General features: G+C 39.4%; 1 protein-coding gene across 2 annotated transcripts in view; it reads left to right on the top strand.

Moving 5' to 3' along the window:
• Positions 1–16,976, top strand: part of SLC4A8 (solute carrier family 4 member 8) — a 53,258-nt gene extending 36,282 nt beyond the window's left edge. The window contains exons 13-20 of one of the 2 annotated variants that reach the window (XM_074225898.1): positions 1,604–1,765; positions 3,056–3,307; positions 5,365–5,433; positions 6,407–6,580; positions 8,356–8,493; positions 9,125–9,216; positions 11,466–11,561; positions 12,498–16,976. In XM_074225898.1, the coding sequence (XP_074081999.1) occupies positions 1,604–1,765; positions 3,056–3,307; positions 5,365–5,433; positions 6,407–6,580; positions 8,356–8,493; positions 9,125–9,216; positions 11,466–11,561; positions 12,498–12,510 (996 nt within the window). In that variant the 3' untranslated portion in view covers positions 12,511–16,976. The remainder of the gene's footprint in view (positions 1–1,603; positions 1,766–3,055; positions 3,308–5,364; positions 5,434–6,406; positions 6,581–8,355; positions 8,494–9,124; positions 9,217–11,465; positions 11,562–12,497) is intronic. The other variant, XM_074225899.1, reaches the window with a different exon arrangement.
• The last annotated feature ends 579 nt before the right edge of the window (positions 16,977–17,555 follow it).

Here is a 17,555-nt window from a genome sequence, read left to right as displayed (position 1 = left end):
CAGCTAGGTAATTATTAAGTGTCTGAGACCAGATTTAAACCCAGGTACTCCTGACTCCAAGGCCGGTACTTTATCCACTGCGCCACCTAGCTGCCCCATTTTTCACATAGTTTTCTAATGCTGCTGCCCATCACTGGCAAGTGTCTGACTTGGCACCAATCAAAATTGCAGATTGTTGTCAGGCCATGTTGTCAAGCAATGAAGCTCCAGACAAAACACTTTAAAGGTCTGCTTATTATGGCACCTTATTAAGGCCTCTGCTGGAAAGCATGTTTGTTTTCTGGTGACCTTCTTCCAAGTCCATCAGACTGGCATCTGCTTGGCAGGACAAACCATTCAGAACATCCTAGCCAGGTGAGGCCAAGGAGCTGCAGAGGAAGAAGGGAAGCTGCCACCTGAAGCAGATCTGGTATGATGGCCCCAGACTGGAGTCAGACTCAGTCTGTCCTCCCCTGCAATGCTCTTCAGTCCTAAGTTATAGGGGGCAAGAAACAGGAGAAGCTGCTTGGCACATGCCCCAGAGCCCCTAGGTGTGTTTCTAAGGCTCTAGGGCACTTGAGTCTTATTGTTTTGGGTTTTTATATATTATAAAATCTTAAAACCCTCAGCCTCCAAGTAAGGAGTAAATGACATTGGGACCAAAGCTGGGATGCCCCAAAACTCCTGAGAATATTCCAAGGGTCAGTGTCAACTCGGTCTTTAAATATATGAGCTGTAACATGGTACTAAGGGAAGGGAAGGGAAAAGGAAGGAAATGAGCATTTCCTGTGAACTAGCATGGTGTTAAATACTTCTCATTTGGGACATTGGTGCTATTGTTAATATCACAGAGAGGAAAATGAGGCAAGAGAGTGACTTGCTCAAGGTCACACAGTAAGTGTATGAGGTTGAATTTGAATTCAGGTCTTAGTGACTGCAAGTCCAGCACCCTCCATTGTACCACTTATCATTCATTACCTATAAAATTAATCTTAATTCAATGGGTTTGATATGATTGGACCAGCCTTGGGAATGTAGCAAACCTAACAACTATTCAGTTCACTCCATCCATTTCTGCACATTATATAAGACCAGATTTACTTTGCAGTTGGTTTTAAAGATGAACTGTATAGCATAGTCAACTGCTCTAAATGTCATAGAATATGTGCTTCTAGAGGGGATCTGAGAAGTGAGTAATGGTCATTTACATTTAGTTTTGGAATATGTGGTAATATTTTTTGGCAACAGATTTGTCTTCATAATTATATTTTTACTTATGCTAATAATAAAATTGGCTACATTCTGAGTACATAATCTTTAGAGGGTGAATGATAGGGAGTTGGAAATATACTGGATGGTACACAAAAGTCAGGTTAGAATTTAAAATTTCCTATAGGAATTCACATTCCACTCCCAATGGATAATCTATAAAGACCTGCTTATGGCTGAGAATTGACTCATTTAAAGGGGAAATGGAACAGAAACCAAGAGTTTGAGAAGTATGTGATACTTTTCAGGAGTCTTAGGCAATATTGAAGAGAACAAGTCTGTCTCAAAGAGACTTTTGCACAAATAATATTTGCTCATTTAAAGTACAAAAGTAGTGTCTTGGTTTTTTTTTTAGCCAACAAGGGATGACCGGGGATGGATTATCAGTCCCATTGGAACCAATCCCTGGTGGACTGTGATAGCTGCAATCATCCCAGCTCTCCTCTGTACCATCTTAATATTCATGGACCAACAGATCACAGCTGTTATAATTAATAGGAAGGAACATAAACTCAAGGTAATAAGAATTTTAGTCTATAGAGGATCCACGAGAGTCTCCTTATATGATTGTGTTGATTAATTTTAGTATGTGTACATGATGACCACAGGCATTTTAGGGTACGATGGATTGTGAGGCTTGATAAAATTATGAAGGAATTGCCAATAAGTGGATGTATCTCTGGTCTAAGCCTCCCAGATCTCTGGTTCGGAACTACCTTTAGGAAGTTGTGTGTGTGTGTGTGTGTGTGTGTGTGTGTGTGTATACACATGTGCCCCAAGTGTCATAACTGTCATGATGAGAGAAAAAAATCTTGTCTTTATTGACAACAGAACCCTCTCAAAATCTTGGAGAGAATTGGGGGTAGACAACTTGATAACACAAACACAGCCAAATGCAGTAGTTGTTTAGCATGTCTGTCTATGGTTGGTCTAACTTGCTACTTTCTTGGGCTTCAACTTAGAAACATTGAGTTCCACTGTAACCCAACAATAGTTATGGTTTGTTTTCTATTCTGAATCTTAGTTCCAAGAATCCTGAGGAGAATAGGGCCAGTTGCAGTCAACAATGAAAACCATATTGACAAGGAACATCTTGGGGTCCCTCCCTTTTCTTTGTTTTCTATCTGTCTGCACAACAAGGAATAATTAAGAGTGTGTGTTGTGAGAACCTGGAACCTCCCCCCGCAAAGCTCTGAATTCAAACTGTTCACTTAAAGATGACACATATAATACAGATCAGGGAGAACTCCTGGGTGAAAAAACTTCCTTTCCCAAGACAAAATAGTCCTCCTGTGTAAATCAAGAGTATTAGAGAGCTGCCAGGAGCAGACGGAGGCTGAACGATTACTTGCCTGGATTCAGTTGGCCCCAAGGACTCAGAAGGTGAACCCAGGTCTCTGGACTTCTGGGTCAGATTTTTCTTCTTCCAGAGCTTTGTGGCCACTTTTAGCCATACTGACAGAGCCATAGTTCCTGATGTCTATTCCTGGCTTAGCTGTTAGCATTGGTTTTCCTACCTAATGCATCTGTTCTCTGGCAACACAGAGCCCAAAGTCAAAGGGTAGGTGTATAGAAATGTAGGTGAAAGACTTTGACGATCTGGGTTTAGAGTCAGGAGGTCCAATTTCATATCCTATGCTGTTAGAAATATAGGAATGGGGTTAGAGCTGGGCCCCTGAAGGTCTTGTCTGATGCTGAGATCATTCTTTAGTCTACAAATGAGGAAATCCTACTCTAATGTCAGGTTGCGGCATTATAGTGAGGCAGGGCTGCTTCTGCTACCTGAAATCTCTTCTTTTTCCCACAGAAAGGCTGTGGCTACCACCTGGATTTGCTGATGGTGGCTGTGATGCTGGGAGTTTGTTCTGTCATGGGCTTGCCCTGGTTTGTGGCGGCCACTGTCCTCTCCATTACCCATGTGAACAGCCTCAAACTGGAGTCAGAATGTTCTGCTCCAGGGGAACAGCCCAAATTCCTGGGGATCCGAGAACAGAGAGTCACAGGGCTCATGATCTTTGTGCTAATGGGCTGCTCCGTCTTCATGACAGCTGTGTTAAAGGTAACCAGAGAAAGGCTAGTCTGCTTGTAAGGGCAGAAACATGGTGACCTTCGCCTTTTATTGCCTAGACCGGGACCAGTCTGTTACTGGCCCAAGGTAATCCTCCTCTCCATTACCTCCTCCCCCAGAACCTTCCCAACCCCACCCAGCTCCTTCATCTTTACTTCCTATTTCTGTTCAGTGTTTTTGTCAGTGATCTAGATTAAGACCTAGATAACTTGTTTGTCACATTGCCAGATGCCATGAGTTTAGGAAGGAGCTAATAAATGAGATGACAAAGTCAGGATTCAAAAATATTTCAGTAGGCTAGAATGAGGGACTGAATCTAATAAAAAGTTAAATGCAATACGGATAAATGTAATGCTCCAAACTTGAATTACAAAGACAAAAACAAAATCAAATTGCCTCAGTGTAGGATGGGAAGACGTGTTGTTGGGACAATGACCTGGAACCCAAGCTCAACATGAGTCAGCATGGCAGTCAACAATCTTATATCTCTGTTGGCCTGATGATCAAACTAGTCAAAGACAGAGTTAGAATTGAGAGATATAACAAATGATCCTTCCCACACACTAGAGACTTGTGAATGCAGATGAGAACTTGGCAGATTACGCTACCTAAGAATGATGGCCTCCTGGTCATTTTAGACCAACACCCCAGATACTTGGGGACTCCAAGCATCCCTCATAGAAAAACAGTTTTTATATTCCTCAAGGTCCAGGTGGAAAGGTATTGACTAAGCTTTGAGATTTATAACTATAGCAAAACCTATAAGCTGGGATTGGGAACTCTGTCACTATTTTAAGGTGAAATCCTCCTCGGTTGGCCTTATACAAGAAGTTGCTAAAAATGGGAAGCAGTAACATGGCTAATATGGAAATATGCTTTGTGAAACTTTGATATCATATTGCTTGCCTTTTCAAGGGGCGGGGAAGAGGCAGGCGAGAATTCGAAATTCAATATTTAAAATAAATGAATGTTAAAAGTTTTAAAAATGGGGCAGCCAGGTGGCATAGTGGATAGAGCACCAGCCCTGGAGTCAGGAGTCCCTGAGTTCAAATCTGGCCTCAGACACTTAATAATTACCTAGTTGTGTTGTCTTGGGCAAACCACTTAACCCCCTTGCCTTGCAAAAAAAGAAACCCAAAATTTTTTAAAATGTAATTGGGAAATATTTAATAAAATAAAAATATATATTAGAAAACAAAAACACAGCTGGAAATGTAAATGAAGATAGAAAGTATTCTATTCTGGTGAGGTAGCAGTGTCATAAAAAGGAAACCCAAATAAAGCTTGACCTGTGTTTAAAAAAGGAGGGGGAGAGGGGAGGGGAGGCAGTGGTTTAGGAGTAAATGTCCATACCCTCCTTGTCTTGGTAAAATCACTGAATGAAGTTCCAGTGACACCAAAATATAAGTTTAACAAACTGACCCCAAACTATGCAATAAACATTCTTACCCAGAAGGCAAAGAAAATCAGCATAGGCTTTGAATCTTTGATCAGATTTACAGGTCAATACCACAACTATCTTCCAAGATGTTAAGCTTGGAGTTATGGTACCCAGGAAGAGAGATTTGAGAATCCCATTGTGTTTGGCCCTAGTCAGACCTGAACTTGTATTTTGTGTTCAGTCCTAAGAGCCATATTTTAAGAAGGACATTGGACATCCTGAAGAAGACAACCGGAATGATAAGGGGAGTGGTATCCATGCTTTCTGAAGACTTATTGGAAGATCTTGGGATGATTAGCTTAGAAAAGAGAAGACTCTCAGAGTTGTCACATGGAAGAGATTAAATTTGCTCAGTTTGGCTCCCCAGAGGAGAGAGGGAGACTCAGTAGGGTTTGACAAATAATTGTTTGTAGGAAGCAATGTAGAGGAAGGACCAAGGTGATAACCGAGGGAAGCTTTGAACATTGGGAAGATGAAAGTTATCAACAGAAATAGTGAAAGTGGAACCAACCAACCTGGACATTCTGTCAGTTTTAGAATGGCATTGCTGCTTTTGCTAAAAATGATGTTAGGTTTAATTCTATGCCTTTCTCTCCTTTTTCAACAGTTCATTCCAATGCCAGTACTTTATGGAGTTTTCCTCTATATGGGAGTTTCTTCACTTAGAGGAATCCAGGTATTGGAATCCTCTTTGCATTTTGTTCCAAGGAGATTATTTTTTTCATTGTCTACTCAGTTTTCCTAGTCTAGTAGGTCATATACCTTTTTCCTGCATTCTTTTCTCAGTCTGGGTTCATATTTAGTACCAGGAAAAATATCCTTGACAAAGTACAAACCTGTTTTTGAAAAATTGTTTCTTGGTGTGATAGATAATGTCATGAAAACAGGGAATTAAGGTACACAGGTTCTCAAGGTGTCCTGACCCCTCCTCTATTTGCATAACTCAAGGTCTCCCCTTCCTGGTCTCCCCAGGGTTCCCTGACCCTGGGAAGATCTGCTAAACCTCTTTGTTCTACTATAGACCGAGATCCCTGGGACTGACTGAGAGTCAAACAAATTTTTTTTTCTACAAGGAGAGAAATGAAATGCCATCTATTCTTAATGCCAGACTGTGGGGGGCAGAGTGGGAGGGTCAGGGGGACTTTAGCATTTGGTGTATTGGGAAGAGATTAGGCAGTTGTGAAATGGTGAATGACCCTCTCTGCAAAACTATGACTTGGACCTTTAGTACCAACTAGCTATAGAGGCAAGAATTGGTCCGGGGGAGGAAGCTCTAGGCTAGGAATAGATGATTTGGATACAGCTCTGTAAAATGAAAGCTCAAAAGAGCCTCATCTGTTGCTTTGGCCAGTAGTTTCTCTTTGTATTGGTAGAATGTGTATTGGACCAATTTCTGACATAAATTATATCACCTTAATTAATTACTCTCAGGCACTTTTTAAAAACATTGATTTCAATCTTAACATTTAACCTCTCTTTAACATATCATATTTGATCTTTTTTACAAGAAATAATGTACAAAATATGTTCTAAAGTGAAATCTTCAGAAAAGAAAAATATCATTTGGTTTCTAATGATAGATAAAAAGATGTTACCTCTTGATGTCTAAAGCTCCCCTAATGTTGCTCTGGGGGATGACTGTTTTTCAGTTTTTTGATCGCCTGAAACTCTTTGGGATGCCAGCAAAACACCAGCCAGACTTCATCTACCTACGCCATGTCCCTTTGCGTAAAGTGCATCTCTTCACTCTTATCCAGCTGACTTGTCTTGTCTTACTGTGGGTTATTAAGGCATCCCCAGCTGCAATCATCTTTCCTATGATGGTAATTTTTCCCCCCTATCATTTACAAGCAATGACAGCATCGTTTGATTTCGGACTTGAGAGAAAGTGGCCTCTAATTGTTTTAGTTGCCTAGTAAGGTTATCTAACTTTTTCAGTGAAGGGGTGAAGGAAGAGAAAAATATTTGTAATATGCACATTGATGCAAAAAACTTTGGCTTCTATTATCTAAGATAAAATAAATTGTAGTGATCAACAATGATTGAAAATGTTTAAAGAGAAAAAATAGATTCTTAAAGCAATTAGGAAGGACAGAGTAATGGTAGGGTGACTGAGGTGACACCCTCCTCTGGTCCCTCTTTCTGAAAAAAGGGATAAAAGTTTGGGGAAAGGAGACTGGAAAAGTTGTAGTTTCATAAAAAGGAACAATAGGGAGGAGGGAATGAAGTGGGAAGCAGATGGTTCCCTAAAAACCATGGGAATGATAAGGAACCACAGAGCAGATATCTGGGTGTGGGAACCTCTTTAGTTAGTCTTGCTTTTCTTGCCAGTTTCTTCTTACTTCTCCTAGACTTGGTCTTGGTGGAAGAGGAGTTGGTCTGTCTTTTTTAGGAGTGCTGAGAACTGCCTACATCTGAGGCTCTATAAATGCTCTACAAATGAGACTTCTGGAGAATAAATTAAGAGTTTAGTTTGCTTGGTTTGAATAGTTTTCATCCTTAAGATGAAGAGATAGGGCATTGATCTTGGAGTCAGAAAGAACTTGGTTCCCATCCCACCTCTGACTTTTACTAGCTTTGTGACCAGGGCAAGCCACCTAACTTGTCTTATTGTCAGTTTCCTCGTCTGTATATAATGAGGGAGTTGGATTAAATGGACCCCTAATTCTCTTTCATGAACCTTTATTACTCATATTGAGGAAACATAATTCACATTAGGCATTGTCTGGGCCTCATTTTCTTCATCCACAAATTGAGAAAATTAGCTTTGATGCTATCTTTAGGTTTTGTTTTTTTGGGGTTTTTTTTTGCAAGGCAGTGGGGTTAAGTGGCTTGCCCAAGGCCACACAGCTAGGTAATTATTAAGTGTCTGAGGCCAGATTTGAACTCAGGTTCTCCTGACTCCAGGGCCGGTATTCTATCCACTGTGCCACCTAGCCGCTCCCAACTTTGATGTTATTTAAAGTTCATTTCAACTTGAAAATGTAATGATCCAGTAAGTTTCTTCCCAGCACTTCCCCAGTCAAGAGTACCATTTTACATTTTTACTGGTTTCCTTCCTCTTTTCATGATTTCTCTTCCTTTCCATTTCCTTTGATCTGGGCTTTGTGACTTTCCCAGGGGCTATTTTGTACAACAAAATTGTCAGTGACTTACATTTAGGTATCATGTGTGATGATGGAATATCTGGACAAAGAAATAGCCATTATCTTGAGAAAGGTTGCTGATCTTGGACTAGATGGGGAGGTGATCAGTGAACTTGAAGAGAAAATGAAGTTCTGTTTCCTTAAACTGGAAAAACCAATAGACTTTGTTTAGTTATGTTCAGCTACCAGATCTTAATGCTACAACTATACTCAGTTCCCCCATTCTTGTTATGATGCCTATAGGAATAAGTTTAAGCAGCATCTGGTCATTTTAATCTTGCTGCATGCCCCTTCTTTCCATTCTCATGTGTTACATTTCTTTATTAAGGAAATAAAATATATGGATCCATTTTAGTAGTCCTCTAGAGTAGGTTTTGCTTTTTAACTCTGCAGGAAGGTAGTATCTGGGATGGAAATCGACTCCTTTAATCCATATCCCTTTTCTTCCACAGGTTTTGGCCTTGGTCTTTGTCCGGAAAGTCATGGATCTCTGTTTCTCTAAACGAGAACTAAGCTGGCTAGATGATCTTATGCCTGAAAGCAAGAAGAAGAAGCTAGATGATGCTAAAAAGAAGGCCAAAGAAGAAGAGGTTATAATCATTGTGTCAACTAGACATAATTAATTTCCAAATGCAAAAAGGACTATATGAGGAGTCCTCATTTTTCAGAATCCCAAAGCTAGCCCTAGAAAGACTAATTCTCGGAGACATTATTTACTAAGATTGGATTAAGGATTTTTGTCCCTTCCTGTCCTTCATCTTAGAGATTTATAATCAAATCTGAAAAAATTCCTTTGTCATTTGATAATATATTAAATATCTGTTTCCACATAATTATAACTGAATAGACCCAGTCCCTGCTCCTTAGATTCTTAGAGTCTGAGACAGACAGCAATGGTCAAGAATGGAAGATAAACAATAAATCATAAAATTAGTGATTCAGTTTTTATATCAAATACAGATGAAAGGTAAGCATAATTCATATGTATAACCCCTGGCATAGGAGGAAAACCTGGCCTGGTCTCTTGAGTGACTTAAAAAGGGAGTAGGTAGATGAACATATAATTAATAGAAACATAAAATTATGATTTGATAAAAGGACAGGAGGGTTTTCCCCATGAGGTGTGGAATATAGACTATGTTGGTTGGGCAATAGCCATGGAATAACTATTGTTAAGGGGAATATTTGGGTGTAAGAAGTAATTAGTTCCCTTTTCAACAGGAGGATGAGAAAATGTTAGAAATGGGGCCAGACAAATTTCCCTTGGAGAGCAGGAAGTTACTGAGTAGTCCTGGAAAGAATAACAATTTCAGGTAAGATTATTTTAAGGCATAAAGAATTGGAGACTTTGGGGGCATTCTACTCCCTCTTTTGTCATTGAGACCTATCTATCTATTGGTATAAGACTTCACCCACCCTTAACTAACAATGCCCTTTCCTTTCTTGGTATGAAATTATTCATGCTTAGGATAATCAGAACTTTTGAAACTTGGAACTTAGCCAAGGCTAAACAACCTGTGGTCTTGGTCACTGGGGTAAATGTTCAGAGAGAGCCCAAATAACTGAAATGTTGAAAGAATCCTATACCCTATTTTCAGCCATTAGTTTCAACTTCTAGGAGTTTCACCAGACCTTTTTCCCTAAGCTACTTAAAGGAAACCCAGGTTATCCATGTTTTAGCTACAGAGATCTTTCTCATACAATTGAACTCCTTATAAGCAGAAGCATTTCCAAGAGCAGGAGCTGAGAAAGAAGAAAAACAATGGGTCTGGGAAGAGAAGACTTTAAGTGGATATAATAATGATCTTCAAATACTGAAGAGGCAGTTGTTAAGAAGAAAGATTAAATTTATTTGGTGTGACTCCATAGAGCAGACAAGTGGGTGAGGCTGTTACCTGGAGAGCCTGGGATCAAATATCAGCAAATTATCTCAGTATCAAGAATTTTCTAACAACTTTCTAATGACTTTCTGGTTATAGAAAGTGTTCAATTAGTGAACAATCCCTATTTGGAGCAGTTGTAAAGGGAATTTTCTCATTACACAAGAAGTTGAATTCTTCCAGGAGAAGAAGGGGAAGGAAGAGCCCTCCAATGAGGCTTCTTCTGTCATATTAGACTACAGAGGTGGACAAAATAAAAATGATAGATGTGGCTTATGGTAAGATTTGCCCTTTGGACAGTGAACAGGTCAGTCAGTCCTCAGGCCTAGGGATCTTCTATATCAACTCATTAATGTAGTGGCAGGCTGCTCACCTCCTGGTCCTTGGCCAAGAGATACCCAGGCTATGTTTGTGACCAGAAATGAAGGTTTTGATTCACTTTGCCCATCTGCTGGCATGGCCTTTGAAGATCCAAATCATCTCCCTGTAGCAATGTGCTAGTGAATGTTTAACAAGTAGCTTTCTTGGGAGGGATAAGAATAGAAGACATACTTTGATCAGCATTATAAACATTTTCTCCCTTACTTTCTTAAACCCAGACAATCAACAAATTTTTTTTCTTTTTTTTTTAAGTTTTTTTTTTGCAAGGCAAATGGGGTTAAGTGGCTTGCCCAAGGCCACACAGCTAGGTAATTATTAAGTGTCTGAGACCAGATTTGAACCCAGGTACTCCTGACTCCAGAGCCGGTGCTTTATCCACTACGCCATCAACAAAATTTTAAGTTCGTTTTGTAGCATTTGCCAATTTCTTACTGTATATATTCACTCAGTGAAAATGCAACTCTCAGCTCATTAGGCCAACATGAGCTGACTCTAGCAACACCCCTGCTCCATGTCACAGTGGGGCATTAATTGGGGAGGTCCTTTTGAGTATGTTGTGGAGAAGATTCTGACTCAGGTAGAGGTTGAACTACACCACTGAGGTTCCTTACAGCTCTAATATTACTGATTCTTTGGCTAAGCCTTTAAGAGTTGACTGAGATTTAAGGAAATCTTTGGAAAAGCATGAGAAATTCAATTCAGTCAACATTGAGTAAGCACCTGTGAGGTATTGTGCTATCTGCTGAAGACATAAAAAGGATACAATCCCCTGCATTCAAGGAACTTGCATATTTACTATAAGTTTTGTGAGACTTTGAAAGAGTCACCCAGGATTTGAAACCTTAAGTGATTAAGTGGGAAGATGAAGAATAATCCTAGAACTCTATTCAGTGGTCTGCCTTCATGGGAATGTGACTGATTTGTTTGAGGAAGTCATGGGGTTCTAGAATAAGCAATGTGAGGGCAGAGGGACCTTCTAGCTTAGCCCTCAAAACCATATTCCAGGGTCTCCTCCTAATACTGTGCAAGACCACATTCTGTAATAGGGTACTTCTATTTTTTACTCCATCTAGAAAATAAACTTCCAGATGTTTCATGGTGAACAAAGGACATGACATTAGCAAGATGCATTCAGTTCAGAAGAAAATGTGCTATTCGAGTTTAAAATGTTACTTCCTTATCAGGCCTCCAGACTATCAGAAGAAATATTAGTCTTTTCCCCTCAGAGGATTTTTGCCACAGACAGATAATAATTGCTCATTTGTGGACTAAGCAATCATTGTCCTAATTGTTGATTTCAGATGTGACCCTTCTGAGATTAATATTTCTGATGAAATGCCTAAAACTACTGTCTGGAAAGCTCTTAGCATGAACACTGGAAGTGCCAAGGAAAAGAGGTAAAAGAAACTGAACTTCTTCATGTCTTTCTGACTTGGTTTATTTTGTTTTAATTGCAATTGTTATCAGAATTAAAATACTTGGCTTTAGAGAACAAAGTCTTAGCTGATGGCCTTATTACCTGTGTGCTCTTGGGCAAATCCAGTTTCCTTATCTGTTGATATGGTTTACTTTTTTTAATTCCCCAGCAGAACATAAAGCAACTTGAGGGGAAAAAAAAAGTTTTCCATTTTGTCCTAGTTTCCCCAAGCACCTCAGATGCTTACTCAAATGCTTGTTGAGTTGAGAGGGACTGGGCCTGGTGAACTTCAAGGTATCTTCCATCGCCCTGTCGTCCTGTGATCACATTCATCTATAACACAAATAGTGCAAATATTATTTACCTTTTACAAATGAATAAATGGAGGTTTGGGTTAAGTAATTTGCTCAAGGTCATACAGATAGTAAATTTTAGAACTAGAACTTGATCTCAGTATTTATTATTCCAAGCTCAATGTTCTTTATGATACCACCCTGATTCTCTAGTGGAAGTAACCTGGGTTAGTCAGATGACCTGGGTTCAAATCCCATCTTTGTCCCCAAATATCTATATCATTTTGGACAAATCACTTAGCTTCTCTACATCTCTGTAAAATAAGGATAAAAATTCCTTGCCTATCAAATAGCATTGTTCTGAGGATAAAGAGTGATTCCTTTATTGAATGGGTTAAAATGAATGTGAGTGAAATGTAGAATTTAGTTTTCTTCAGAGGAAAATCCAGACAGCTGTTGAACTGTTTAAGGCAGTTATTTTTAGCCAAGAACTAGTCTCCTTGTAAAATGAACTTAAAATATAGCAGGATACAAACTGTTGGTGACATCTTTAAAGTATTGTGTTAAAAGCAGGAATGAATTATGTGTTCCCTTTTTTGGCTAATGGTAATACTTTTATTCAGTCTTTTCAACTAAGAGTCTTTGATGGGATGGAAAAGATGGCCTGGGAGGTATCTCAGGGAAGTGCCAGGACACAGAGCTTCTTAGAAATGAAGAAAGACTACTCCTGGACCCTTCTTCATTCAGATAACTGGATTCATATTAAAGCCACAAAGAAGTGTTCAGTTATTCTCAGTGCATTTTAGAGGGCATTCAGCCATCCTCATACCAGCAGCCAGTTCTGAAGTATGAACTTGGAAGGAAACAGAAGAATACCTTTTGGTGATTTCTCCTCTTCCTCCTCCTTGTCCTTCTGCATCAACCTCTGAGCAGTTGCCATCACCTATGGTCAAACATTCCATTTTGAACACTAATGAATTTCTTTTCCTGCTGACCAGTTGAATACCATCAATCTTCTCCTTGGCTACTAAATAGTTCCATCAGCAGATCCTCCCTGGGACCAGGAGAAGATGGGAGGAAAGAGCCTTCTAATCACAGCCTCTTCTGCCATGTTGGACCACAATGATGGACAGAGTAAAAACTATGGAGTGGAACACTGTAGGAAGTTTCTTCTTTCGACAGTGAACAGGTCAGCTCTTTGGAATAGAGTGGCAGTCTTGGGATGGCTGCTCTGTTGGGACTTCTCCAAGGCTGGGCTTCTGATATGTCACCCATCACTATGGTGGGCAAGGATATGGGAGATTCAAAGCTCCATAGCCACACTGGCAAACATTATTGATAATCTTGGAAAGTAAAAAAATTTGTCAAGGGAAATTGAAGTTCTTTATAATAGAGAAGAGAAGTCTGTGAGGGAGAAGTTGATAGCTGTCTTCATTATTATAAAGGGAGATTATTCAAATGATGATAAGCAGCTTTTCTCAATTTCCACTGAGGACAGAATGAGAGAGAGAGGGATTAAAGTGCAGCAGAAGATATTTAAATGAAAATCAGGACATACTTTCTAGACACAAGATTTGATATAGTGTCTTTTTTTTGGTAGATTTATAAGAGAAGGGTAGTTTTTTTCTTTTGGGAAAGCTCTTTGTAAACCTTAAAGCATAATCCTTCTCATAGTTAGGGATAGTGATTTCAAGGTTTCTCCAGATTTGGGGATCCTACAAAAATAAATTTACTACCATATTATGGAAACTTCAGTGTCTTGCTGCTCTCCATTAATTACTGCTTTCTGTGAGCACATCTTGGTGCCACCAGTGGAGAGATTCAATGTTTGTGTAAGTCACCCTAGCTGCCTTAGTAGCAAACAACTGTAGGCAATGGACAGAAAATACTTTTAGGTACATAGTTTAGGCATCATCGTAAATCCACTAGTTCACCAAAATTCAGGCTTTCACAACTCAGATACAAAAACATAATTAGAAACAAAGCTGAAAGTGTTGAGATGAATTCTAATATTTAATTTAAGATCAATATTTATAGTTAGTTTACTCTTTCCTTTATAGGTCAAAAACAACATGAATTGTTTTTTCTCTAATGCTTTTGGAATTGATCATCAGTTGCTCACAAAATGTATTGGAGTAAATGAAAATCACATCAACAATCTATAAAGAATTTGGTGGTATTATACACAGGGTATTTCTAAAACTGATAGTTTGCATGGTGGGAGTGGAGGATGAATGGGTACTTCTAATGGTACAGAAGAGGCCAAAGGAGGAAGCGAGCAGGTTCCCCACCACCACCATCATCATGGTTTTCTCAGGTGAAGTAGGTGACTGCTTTCCCACACACACCTGGATTTCCCTTCAGCCCTTATTCTGCTTTCCATCAGTTTCTCTCTCCCTCCTCCCCTTTCTTTATTCCACATCCCCTTTTCACCACCTCCAGGACAAAAGGATAACACCCTTGACCAAAGCGTTTTCATAAAAATAAACAAAAGGGGGGGGGGAATGCCATATCTATCCACAAATGCTGGTTCAGATACTCAGGTCCAGCGAGCAGGTACCTGGGTTGATAGTCAAGTTCAAATAATTTCAACTCATTCAGAAGCTACTTTGAAAATCTCTCACACCAATATTCACTCATTAACTGCTCTGATGAGTGATCTTTCCAAACGAAACTAGTCCAGGTCTACTTAGAGATCTTTATACAGTGAATGCTAAAGCAAAAGCTTCACTTCTAACTACATCCACATTTTTAAAAAATCTGAGAGTCCAGAAGGCCCCAAAGTTTTACTTGAAAAATATATGTTTTTTTCTCTGTTCCTGATGTTGTTTGAGGGTGGGGACAGGATTGATAAACTTGTAGGAGGGGGAGGAAATTGTCTGACCTCTTTCTCTTCCATCCTTTTTAAGTATCCTACCCTTCTGATCTCTTCAGCTCTCCTCACATCTTGTCATTTCCACAGGATTGAAATATCAGAGGGGAAAAAAAGCACTCAACAAAAACAAAATGTCTACTTGGAGAAATATCTCTTTTTTAACAACTTATCTTCTTTTGGACTCTAAACTACTTGAGACCTGGAAACATATCTTTGCTTAACTTTAATTAGTTATTTATTGCAAGACATGTAGATATTTATTGAGCCAGATCTTACAACTTCCTCTTTCTCATCCTCATCACAATCAATCCTAACCCTAGCTTCTTTCCAACTTAGATTGGTGTAAGTGATGGTATAAGGTGGGCTTACTGTTTGGATGGAGAGGGGGAAATAGAGAAGAAGATAGTTCAGGAAAAAAAGAGTTTGGATGTGTGGCAAGAAAGAAAATGTGTCTAAGATGGTCATCACCACCATTTAAAAACAAACAACCAAACAAACCCTTCCTTATGTACTTTATGATAGTCCACAACTAACTCAGATATTTTAAAAATAAGATTCATAAAATAGGACTTTTTACTCTGTAGGGGTTTCCTAATTTCAGATTACTCTAGAAGAATGAATTATGGACAAACAAAAGCAGTAGCATTTTTGGACAAATGCACAAATAGACAATAAAAGTAAACACATATTAAGGGTAAGTACCTATTTCAAGGAATGAAGAGCAACTTGAGGAAGTATTTAACCATTCCCATTTCAGTGGGGCAAAAGAAAAAATTGTTTTTTTAGTTGATTGGGAAAACTGTGAAAAGATGTTTCAGGCATAAATTGGCTGTGACAGGTTGATGATAGAGTGATAGGAAGAAAGGAGATCCATCCACTCTCACTAAAATTTGAACTACTTCAAGGGACCACATCTTAATTATCTTTCCTCTAGCCTAATACAGTAGGCTTGCCTGCAAATCGTAGACATTTAATATGTTTCTTGTATGTATGAATGAATGAGTGAACAAATGAGTGATTGAAAAAAGTAGGACTAAGTGCAATGCCAGTAATAGGAAAAACATTTTTCATCTCTTTGTCTGAGGCTCTGAGGAAGATGACAAGATTGGGTATGCAGGTAAGTGGTAGTTATATTGTACTTATAGCTGTGTGGTGTTGTTCCCCCCACCCCCACCCATAACATGCTTGTATCAGAAGAAAAGGATTCTCCTTTTCCTCTTTTATCTACCCCATATTAATTCCATTGTCTCTAGACCTTTTTTGGGGGTCTGTGAGATAAAAAAATGAACTGAATATCCTACAAAAGATAATCTGAATTTCTTTCTGAAATATACTCCAAGGGAGTATATTGGACATTCTCTCCAACAATACTGATTGAAGTCCATGCACACCTGTCCATCCTTGTCTTCCCATAAATTTGTCCCGAGGAGTGCACCCAAAATACTGGAGACTTTCCTTTATTCCCTCTAATGACCTTGAAACAACTATTGCCATTCCAGGCTACATCCATCCAGCAGGTCAAGTTCATAGCCTTGATGGGATCTTCAGAGGTTACTGGCTGGCCAGTTGAGATACTTCTTAGGTCTCATTCATCTTCTCAGCCCTCAGCCTTTCCAAGCTTCTCAGTAGAGCATTTGTCATTTTGTCTTGGGCCTTCTTTATTCTCTGTCTCTTGGGCCTTACACCTGTTTTTCTGTCAGTCTTTGAGGCAGGGAGTTCCTAACCCTCCTTACTTGACTTTTTTGAAAAGTTTCCATGTTTCTGTACATCTCATGTTCCTCATTTTGCTGACCATGGATTTCAGTAACTTCTCATGGATTTTTTTTTTTGCAAGGCAATGGGGTTAAGTGGCTTGCCTGAGGCCACACAGCTAGGTAATTATTAAGTGTCTGAGGCCAGATTTTAACTCAGGTCCTCCTGACTCCAGGGCCGGTGCTCTATCCACTGCACCACCTAGCTGCCCCTCTCATGGACTTTTTAAATGGTTGACTGTGCTAGATGTTTCAAGATATTCAGCATCTCAAGATTCCAACTTAGCCCGGGATTCAGGGAAACCCTTGCCAAAGTCTCCGTTCTCTTCAACTGTAGTTTGGTTTAAGTCTCTCGGGTGTCCAGTATAGTGGAGGATTCCTCAGAGCATGGGTTGGCAATTCAATTTTTTTTCTCTCTCTAGTGTCTACTCTGTTAGCTCCTTCCTTCCTTCCTTCCTTCCTTCCTTCTTTCCTTCCTTCCCTCCCTCCCTCCCTTCCTTCCTTCCTTCCTTCTTTCCTTCCTTCCTGCCTCTTTTTGTCTTTCTTTTCATTTCTGTCTTCCCTCCTTCTCTTCCTTTCTTTCCTTTCTTTTCTTTTTGTTCCCTAGTTTTCTCTCATGATTATCATAGGTCCTTAAGTAATTTCTATGCCAGGGGAAGAGGGAAAGCAATATAACAAATTAGAGTCCTACTTTGGATCTAGAGTACCAGCATGGATGATATTGTCCTCCACCAAAGGGGATGGAGGAAGAACAGGGAGAAATTGAAAGTGAAGGGGGCTAGATCAGAAAGCTTTGTGGCTTTCGAGCTGCTCCAGAAGGAGATTATAACAATAAAGCTTCATTATTTGGTGGTGTGTTGTGAATTTGTCAAATATAAAACCCAAAACACTCTAAAATTAAATGATTTTTTAAATTATCTGCTTTTTATGATTCTGTGCCACTTGATTCCCTTATATTAACACAAAATGGACAATTGACTATATTAAAACTTTGTAGCTAAACAGGAGGGTGAAAACCAAACAAGGTCTGAAATGATGACCTCATTAGGATTTAA

Source organism: Macrotis lagotis, chromosome 2 (genome assembly GCF_037893015.1).
Source record: "Macrotis lagotis isolate mMagLag1 chromosome 2, bilby.v1.9.chrom.fasta, whole genome shotgun sequence".
NCBI lineage: Eukaryota > Metazoa > Chordata > Mammalia > Peramelemorphia > Peramelidae > Macrotis > Macrotis lagotis.
The sequence above is the reverse complement of the archived record's forward strand: the minus strand, read 5'-3'. Positions and strand labels throughout refer to the sequence as shown.